General features: G+C 49.2%; 2 protein-coding genes across 2 annotated transcripts in view; both read right to left on the reverse strand.

Annotated features, from left to right (window-relative positions):
• The window catches only part of NPFFR1 (neuropeptide FF receptor 1), a gene marked incomplete at its 3' end in the record, with an annotated part of 4,446 nt that extends 4,366 nt beyond the window's left edge, over positions 1-80 (reverse strand). The window contains exon 1 of the mRNA XM_008946754.1: positions 74-80. The remainder of the gene's footprint in view (positions 1-73) is intronic.
• A 1,189-nt stretch (positions 81-1,269) lies between these two features.
• On the reverse strand, positions 1,270-9,679 carry LRRC20 (leucine rich repeat containing 20). The gene is made up of 4 exons (XM_008946765.1): positions 9,598-9,679; positions 8,315-8,464; positions 6,506-6,673; positions 1,270-1,421 (listed from the first exon to the last, which is right to left on the reverse strand). Exons 1-4 carry the CDS (start codon positions 9,677-9,679, stop codon positions 1,270-1,272), a joined length of 552 nt encoding a protein of 183 aa, XP_008945013.1.
• Positions 9,680-9,885: the final 206 nt, after the last annotated feature.

Here is a 9,885-nt window from a genome sequence, read left to right on the forward strand (position 1 = left end):
TGAGGGGGGAGGGGAGGGGGCAGCGGGGGGACAGCCTCCCATCGCCATGGATACCGGGGGACCGAGGCAGCACGAGGTGGGGGAGACAGCCCGCGGGAGGCAAGGGGAGAGCTGGAGCAGGTTTGGTTCCTGGGGAGCATCGGGGTCACCACGGTCCTGGCTCAGAGCTGCTCTGCGTGACTCCAGCTCCTCCATCCCTGCCAACATCAACAATCCCCCCTCTCACCACGATCTTTTACTGAAGTTGCGTTTGGGCAAGTCTAGAAGTCAAATACTTCTAGGATTAATTTTTTCAGGCTGCCTGAAGCCAGCCCATGCCACTGGGAAGTCTTTTTCCCTCCAAAACCTGATGGAGCAAACATGGGAGATTTTTTAAGCAAGGCATTTTGAGATAACACCTGAGTTTTCTCCCAGGAGCATTTTTTTGCAAGCAGCCAGCTGCTAAGGGCCACCAGCATGCCTGGTGGTGGCCTCCCTGCCACCAAGGAGCCACCTTCCCTGGACCATATCCTGAGCCTCACAGCTCAGTTCTTCCTGGAAGAGAAAGCAGCATGTCCCAAAAACCCAGAGCACCCAGGAGGCGGGTGCGTGCTTCTGGGGACACCCATGGGCTGAGCAGTGTGTGAAGACCTGCTGGCACTGGGTTGCTTTGCTGTCCACGGTGAAGAAAACATGGGGAAAATAAAGGGAAATCCAGAGAAATGCTGCTCAGATCTGGGCAGAATCCAGCTGGAGGCTCTAGCCCAAGCTGAACTGCGTTGTGCAAAGGGGCTTCTTTAAGGAGAGGACAACTGAGAACGCCTACATTTAGCCAATACAGAAAACCCCCACACATAACAGGAACACATTTAATCAGTCATGCGGCACATGGCCATATCAGCAATTCCAGGGGGAATCCTTATGGCCATGGGGATGTCCCCCACTGTCCCAGCCCTGGACCAGGGCAGTAGATGCTCACTGTCTCTGCCCAGGCAGGATGGATACAGCCAAACATCCCATGCCCCCAGTTTTACCCAAACCTTGCATTACGGGCTCCTCTGCCTCCCCAAAACACATAGTGGGAGATTCCTGGGCTTGGGATCTAGCAGAGCCATCCCTTCCTGGAGGAGCCCCACTACTTGCTTTTTATTAAGGATAAAAAACAGGGACTGGCTCCCTCGTTGCGGGTTTGGCACAAAAATAGCAGCATAGCAAGGACTGACCGAAGCCAAACCGCTCTCACAGGCAGTCACCCCTTTTTGGAGCTCGCCCAGGCACCCCGAGATCCCCTCAGGCTTTGGGGACAGGCTCCTCTGGTGACAGCAGCAGGTCAAAGGGGATGAGGGGCCGGACGAGGAGCCGCACCTCGGGGCCGACGGGGTTCGCCCGCAGGTTGAGACTCCGCAGCGATGCCATGGTGGCCAGCTTCTCTGTTGGCACCTCTGCAAAAGAGAGCACTGAGGGGTGAGCATCCAGCCCGGTGCTGGCAGACGGGGAATTCAGAGTGGCAGAGGGGGCAAAAGCTGTGGCATGATGGGCAGCCTGGAGCGAGCCCCGCTCCCACCCACCTCCAGGCTTTTATCACACTAAAAAATTAAAGCAAACATCACCAAATAATATTAAATCATAGAATCATAGGGGTTGGAAGGGACCTCGAAAGATCATCTAGTCCAACCCCCCTGCCAGAGCAGGACCACCTAGAGTACATCACACAGGAAGGCATCCAGGTGGGTTTTGAATGACTCCAGTGAAGGAGACTCCACAACCTCTCTGGGCAGCCTGTTCCAGTGCTCCGGCACCCTCACAGTGAAAAAATTTTTCCTGATATTCACCTTGAACCTCCTATGCTCCAATTTGCACCCATTACCCCTTGTCCTATCATAGGTCAACACTGAAAAAAGCTTAATTCCATCTTCCTGACACTCACCCCTTACATATTTGTAAACATTGATGAGGTCACCCTTCAGTCTCCTTTTCTCCAGGCTAAAGAGACCCAGCTCCCTCAGCCTTTCCTCATAAGGGAGATGCTCCACTCCCCTAATCATCTTTGTAGCCCTACGCTGGACTCTCTCCAGCAGCTCCCTGTCCTTCTTGAACTGAGGGGCCCAGAACTGGACACAATATTCCAGATGCAGCCTCACCAATGCAGAATAGAGGGGGAGGAGAACCTCTCTTGACCGACTAAGTTGTAAATCATACAACTACTCAAGCAAGTATCTTGGCAAGGTGCAAATACCATCCTGAACACTGGCCTCCAGTTTTCTCAGCTGTGAAAAAAAAAAAACCCTGATGGGATGTTAAACTGGTATTCAAAGACTTATTTGCTTATTTTATTCCCAGTGTTGCAATGCTCAGGAGCCCCTGCCAGGCTAACGGGAGAGCACGTGCTCTTTGGCCTTGTTGGACAGGCTGCAAAATGGCTCCCGGCCATTGCCAGGCACCCTCCTATTTTGCAATTTCTATGAATTCAAACTTCTGTTTTTAAATTAAAAAAAGCTGCAGGTCTTGTGGATGTTGCCAGTGTGAATCCACTGAGAGCAGCAGAATGAGATCAATAGGGAAAGCTAAGCATTAAGATCATTAAAAGGTGAAAGAGTTGACTTTGTGTTACAAATGACAATGTTTTGGGCTTGAAAAGCTCACCTACCTGAGTTTACCAAGAACAATTTATTTGCAATTTGGCCAGAAAAATGACAAGAGCTTTTTATATCCCCAGCTCTGGTTTCTTCTGCCAGTACTTGGAGCAGAATTGCAGTGTTGTGATTATACAATTTTTAAACCATGAAACTTATTTTATGCTGGAAAAAGACTCAAATACGTTGATTGTGGCTTTTTTTTCCCCCTCCTTTCCCTTCCAGAGAGCAATTCCCATCATACACTTATTTCTTAGCTGTGCATCTCTCTTATCAGGCTAAGTTTCCTTGAGATTTTTTTTTTATACTTTTTTTTTTTTTTTAAATGGTGGATTTGTTGATTGCCACTCCCCTGTATAATTTTGCATTTTTTTCCCCCCCTTGATGTAATCCTGTCTTTTTATTTTCTTGATAGAGCTTCCTGATTAATGATCTTCTAAAGCTATGCAGAGTAATAAATCCCCACTTTGCTTAAATTTGTGGAGTTAAGGAAAGTGTTTTAGGGAGCCAGCTTTGCCCAGGGTGGGAACATTCCAGCTCTGCAACTTAATTCCAGGTAAGGAGTGGTGACTCACCTCGGCATGAAGCAACAGGCAGGTCACCCACTGCAACCTATAGCTATATGGTCATGCCAAGGGAGCCACAAACTCCTCTATAAGCAAACTCCAGCTGCTTGCTGGCTCTCTGGTGGATCAGGCACTCGTGTGTGAGCCTGAGTTACTCATGCTGGCTTTGCTAGTTAAGTGAAAAAAAGGGGAAGAAGAAAAAAGAGTTTTTCATAATTAAAGCAAACAGTCATTTCCTGAGATCAGAATGTGATAATAAGTGAATGAAGAGCCCAGCTCCTTCAGATAAAAGGGCTACTGAGGCATCGGGAGGCATCTGATGAGATGGATATTTGTATCTGCTGAGGCATTTGAGGAGCTGAGTAATAAGCACTAACAGCCCCAAAGGTCTCACAGCCACGTAGGGCTGCAAATTGAAATGGGAAGGACTGTCCTCAGCTCAGCGGAGCCGCTTCCTGGTCGTCTTTTGGCATTACCTTTTGGCATCCTTTGGTGGCTATGAACTCCTGCCAGCCTCCTCCAAACCTGCTGGTGGAAACACCACTTGCTGGCTCCTCTGGGGCTATTAACAAAGATGCATTTCCCATGCTGTTATTCCAAACTAAGAGTGGTTCTCTTCGATATTCAGGAGGACAAATCAGCCACAGTTGCCCTCATCAACAACCCACCCAGCCTTGCTAGTGGTCTCCAGCATCCCCCTTGCTGTCCCAATGTCTTCAGCTTTAAGCCATAATCAAGGAATAAAGGAAAGAGAAACTGGAGCTTCAGGCATAATAATAAAAAAAAAATAAATCCCCATGGACTTGAGAGCTGAGAATGCTAATTTGATATAACTCTAATTAATAGGAAAAGAGTTAAAAGCACTGACATTGCTTTATAGATGATTACACTCCAGGGTTAAGAGCTCATTGAGTTGAAAAGGCCAGTTCCTGGCATTAAATGTCTCCTTTCACAGAGCCCACAGACTCCAGGCAGGCATTAATTAATCTCCTTTTACTCCTGTTTCCCTTTAGCTGGAAAACATCAGCTACCATCTCCAGTTCAATATGGCCTAGGAGGTGACTCAGCCCTCTTTGAGGAGGTTCTTTGAAACTGGGTTTGCAGCCCTGGTATCAGCTCCTTCACGGCATCACTGAGAGGGCAGAAAAGGGCAGGCAGGACTAACAATGACACAAGACCACAGCAGCACCAAAACCAAGATGATCTATAACCCTTATGCTGATGGAAAAAGCTCCAGCCCTTCTTTAACCTCCATCTCCTACACCTAGTCTGTAGAAAATCTTTCTCTCACCTACCACTATTTTATCTGGAGCAGGGACCTCAACTCCTTTTTGGGATAAATGGGGCAATCAGGGTCCTAAACTATAAAAGGCAGCAAAATGCAGCTTTTGAACTACTGGGGTAGTTCCTTCTTATCGTTGGGAATATTAGTGTTGAAGAGTAGGACCTAAATGAGTTTTCAGATGTCTCAAGAGCTTCTCCAAGAACATGCTACTTGCTCCTCGTGAGACCCTGCTGTTAAAAGGGTTATCAGCTAGCTGTGGTGGGTGAGTTGTATGTGTATGTAGAGGGGAAAAGACAAGATGCCACCTCCTACAGCATGCCCTGCAATCTCCTGGAGGGGATATGAGTGAAAGGCTCAAATCCTCCTTGGCTATGAAGGAAAAAAAAAAATACCAACCAACAACAGTAAAAAAAAATGGTGCCACTTAAATTCAAGTTGATAGATTCTCCTTCCCATGTTGTTGGAGGAAAAGGTCAATACATAAATACAAGCTCATAGCTAATATATCCATCTGTGTTAGCATATAAAAAATACATTTATAGATATACACATAAATGCAAACTTCTGTGCAGAAGAGCCTGGGAGGCATTTGGGAAGGGCTGACAAGAGCTATGGGGCTGCTCAGCCTTTTGTTTTCTTGGAAAAATGGGCTGCAACACCCCTGAGTTTCTAATATCTACTTTCTCCCTTTCCAAAAACTACATAAAATAAGCTATTTTTTCCCTATCTCTGCAGCCAAGCAGTGCTGTGCTCATTAGTAAAATAGGTCCCTAAGATGTTTTAGTTTTAAATGGTTAATTTCTACCCTGTCATTGTTTTTCCTGAGTCTGATAACAACAGCTCAGAGGAGCTGGGTGGGAGGTGACCAAGCCTGGCAGCTGGGTTTTCCAGCCACCCTCTCCCCCAGCACTAATCTGGCTGGCTGCAACCCTTGTGTGCAGCCTTTCCTCCTTGCATTTAAGCAGGAAATAAAAATACAACAAAAAGCTGTGTTCCCTTCTCAGAGCAGCCTGCTTGTGCAAACGGAATGGGAGATATGCTGCCTGGAGACCAGGTCTGATTGAAGTTGGCCAATTAAGCTCAAAAAGTGATGGAGGGAACTAAGAGGGAGGGAGCTGTCTCTGGGAGAGAAGGAGTTGAGGAAAAACGACATCTTTTGCTGTTTTTCCTGGAAGCAGTGTTTAATGTCTTGCTTTTAAAGGCATGGCCAGGGAGCAGCTGATGCTGTTAATAAAACTCATGTTGCAGGGAGCAGCTTTCCCAGCAGCAGCTGAAGCCATCCTAGATAAAACAGCAAAACTGAGTGAACTTGATATTGGTCTCCCTGGGGATCTGTGTGGGATGCTCCAGCCTGGGCTCTTTGAAAGCTCGCTCCTAAGTAAATCCCCTTTTATCTATGTGCAACAGCTGCCCCCTTTGCCCAGCTTTTGGGGACTCCAAAGCCTTCAGCTTTCTGAATGAAAGATTTTCCTCCTGCTGCAGGGTTGAGGGATGAGTGGATCTTATAATTATTTTATTTTTTTTATTTTTTTATTTTTTTTTGAATGGGATTTTGTAGTATTACAGCTCCTATTTGTTCTGAGAAATGTTCAGCAGGGCTTGTGCCCTAGCAGTAAACTTCCCAGCCCGACATCCTTGGGGCTGAGTTTTGCAATCATGTCTATTTTTTATTACATCTGCTGATTTGGAGTCACAGCTGGGAGCTGCGTTTGAGAGCCAGATCCCAGCATGGTGAACTTGGGTGGCTTGAATAGGTCTTGATTTCCCCCTACGCCTGCAGCAGCTTCATCCCAGGAGGCAGCGCAAGCAAGTGGCTAATGAGGCTCTGTCTACTTAACATCTGCCCTGCAGCCTGTGCCCTTCCCCCTGCCAAATTCATGCTCCTGTTGCTGGATCACTAAGTCATCCCTCAGCCTGTCTGAATCTTCAGGGAATGGCGGGCCGTGAGCATCCTTCCCTGCCCAGGGTGTGGAACAGCATCATCCCCGGGACTCCAGGATGATGCTCAGTCTCAATTCCAGTTGGGAAAAGGTCCTTCTCACCTGTGATCTCATTCTCTTCCAGATCAATGGTCTCCAAGGTAGTGACAGCAGCCAGGGGCTCAGGGAAACGCCGAAATCTGTTGCGGGAGAGGTTGATGGCTCGGAGGTGCAGCAGGGAGGTGACCTCCTCGGGCAGGCGGTGCAGGTAGTTGCCTGCCAGATTGAGCTCTGGTGGGAAAATAATAAATCATAACTAATAAGGAATTATGTATCATATATTGTACATATTGTTATATACAGCTTAATTTACAGCCTCTCTCCCCCATAACCTGCCGGATCCAGCAATGGGATTCCAACTGCCAAAATGGCATTATTTTATTTTTCTCATCTCCCTGGTTTGCTATCATACTTCTGTCTGCTAGAAATAGTGCTTTTAGGAGGGATGTTTTGCAGATTCCTCAGGCTTCTCTAATGAAACCCGTGCAGCATTTCACAAGTAGGAGCTGTAGAAACAAGCAGTATTTCTTAGTGCAGTCGGTGTAATTCCCCCCCACAGTGGGTGCTTGTCATGGCTTAAGGATGTTTTTCTATCCACGTGCCTGAATCCCTTCTGAGGTATAAATAGAGTGGTGCAAGAAATGTATTTGTATGAAAAAAAATAAATCTCTTCTACAGTGTTAAACCCTCTGTGATGTTTTTACCCCCGAGAAATCAGCTCCTGCAGGGTCAGGAGCAGCACTCCTGCGTGAGAGGCCATTAGCCCCAGGAAGGGGAACCCAGATCCTGCTGCCCTAACACCCTTCTCCAGTAACACAGCGCTTTGTGCTCTATAAATACCCACACAAGCTGCCCTGCCCTTGCTAATTCCTGATATTTATAGGTCCTGCCTCGTTCAGGCTGGGTCAAAGCTATCCCCAGAGCTGGGGCATCTCTCCCCTGCAAGAGCCCTGCTGAAGCCTGACATGTTCATCACCAGAGTGACTTGTTTATTGGTGGAGCAAAGCCCTTGCTGGGGAACAAGACTCTTTTTTTTTTTTTCTTCTTCTTCCCCTCAGGGATCACTGACTAGAAAATGAAAATTGATTTCTTTTGTTCAATGTGTTTCTTTCCTCCAGTCTAGGGTAGTGTTCAGGGGTGATGCTCCAGCTCCAGTACAACCCGGGAAGCTTCCCCAGACACCCACCATGGTGGTACTTCTGCATTATGTTATACAAACAAAATATTTGCTTTTCAAAGCTGCCACAGCCCCAGGTGCTGCTGCAGGGGCAGGTGAAGCCCCAGCACAGTCCTCAGCACTCAAAGCCATGGATGGATGCTTTGGGTGTTTGCATGACCATGTTTTAGCAGATTAGCTTCTGACTGCTTTCATTGGGCTCTGCAGGGATGTGTCTTCATGGCACTAGCCATGCACTGGTGACTGCCCTCATCTCCTGCAGCAAGGGGAGAGTGAGCAACCAGCATTGATAATCTCAAGATGAGGACTAATTAGCCAGCAGCAAGTCAGCATGGCTTCTGCAGCCTGCAGTGCCCCAGCTCTGCCATGAATCATATGTCTAGGCTGCCTTTCCCAGCCTCTTTCATCCTCAGCCCCATCCTTGGAGGGAGCTGGAGGATGTTGAGTGACACTGCAGCAGCCTGGCTACTGCTGAAAATGGTTAGAACGTGTCAGGGCGTGACTTTGGGAAAGTGGGCAAGAGCAAAACCAGTGCTCTCTTCTTGAAAGGGTAAAGAAAAAAAGTTTTGCAGGGGTTTGAACCTAGTGCTTGGTATGAGATGAGGGCAAAGGAACAAAAACTGCTGGGGTAACTCTGGTGCTGTGCCTGCTTTGCTGGGTCTTGGGTGTTGTGAAGCAGCGTGGCTGTTCCTTACCTCTCAGCTGGCTGAAGGTGGTGACGAATCGGCTGGTGAGGGACTTCAGCTCATTGTTCGCCAGGGAGATGCGGTGGATCCCCTCGGTGACACTCCTCATGGCTTTGTAGATGCCCACAGGGAAGGTCATCAGCTTGCAGTTGGCCAGATCTGCCCCCAGAGAGACCCACACACCTTATAATGCACCCAAGCTGGGATGGAGCAAGACTTCCCACTTTGTTTTCCACCCCTTAGTGCTGGATTTGCCCATCTGAATCATTGCCAGCCACAAATGCTGTGAAGTTACTTGCCACGGTCCTCTCCATTGTGGAGATCTCTGCAGTCCCCTCTGGAAGTTTGTTCCCACCAGCAATGCTAAAGCTGCTCTGCCTTAGGTGTGTTCAACCCAAAATCACCTAGCAAGTACTTCCATGCTGCAATGTCCTTCTGCAGACCCTCAGCCAGCCTGTCTGTGTCAACTTCAGTAATCCCCATCCTCTAGGTCCCTTGCACCCTGGGGCTGGTTGAGCAGCACTGGGATGCTCCTGCACCAACTGGGACGGAGGTGGAGCAGGACTTTCCCTGGATGTGCTCCTGCTTGGATTTCTCATGCTGAGCCCAGCCCCATAGTAGGCAGCAGGGAGAAGGGGAAAGGATTTGGCTTCATCTCTCATCTATTGGCTTTTTTGTTTTGCTGTAAGTTTTCTCTCTCCCTTCCTGGGACATGGCCAGGGATGGAAACCCTGCATCCTGGTCCTGCGCCCTGCTGCCTTCCTGCTCCCCAAAGCCATGGTGGGGGCTGCACAAGCTCAGCCCTCCCCCACCTCTTCTCTCGCTCAGGAGGACGTGGAGAGGCTGAGCGCTGAAGCTCTGACTCTCAGCGTATGCTGGTTTATACCCCAGGGCTGGGAATCCAGCATGAATAAAAATGAGCAGCTTTCATCTCTTGCTTTTTATGAACTGCGTGTGGGCCTCAGATAGTAGCTGGAAACGGGGAAGTTGCAGAGTAACACAGACCTGGTGAGGCTCTGCCTCTTGCTATTGCTTGCAAGGAAAGACTTTCTCCCTGGGGCATGTCCCACGGGATTACTGCTGGGAACCCACTCAACCTTTGCAGGGGTAGAGAGCCCTTTGCGGGGGTCTTTTCTTTCCCTGGGGGTGCTGGAGCTTTGGGTGCAGCACCCAGAGGAGGGGCTGACAGCTTTTTTTTTAGACCGTGGCTGTAAAAAACTAGAGCCCTGCTCCCGGATACCTGATCCTGTTCTGGGCCCCACGCGGGAGCCGAGCCGGAGCACCGGGCTTACCCAGGGAATCCGTTTTGTTCTCCACCGTGTCGTTCACCTTCCTGGCCACCCGGGCCACCGCCTCGCCCATCCTCTTCTGCATGCGGGCACCCGGGCCCGCCGGGGACGCGCTTCGGCCGGGGGGCTCCAGGCTGGAGGGAGAAACCAGCCGCTGCGGCCTCCCGGGACAGAGGTGCTAAAAATAGCCCTCAGGATCAGCGTTCCTGGGGGAAGGAGGGAGGGAGGCTGTGCTGGGGCTGGCATGGCCATCAGGCTGCGAGGTTCCAAACTTTCCAGGGTGGTCTGCTC

This window comes from Merops nubicus, unplaced genomic scaffold (genome assembly GCF_000691845.1).
Source record: "Merops nubicus isolate BGI_N331 unplaced genomic scaffold, ASM69184v1 scaffold22660, whole genome shotgun sequence".
Lineage (NCBI taxonomy): Eukaryota > Metazoa > Chordata > Aves > Coraciiformes > Meropidae > Merops > Merops nubicus.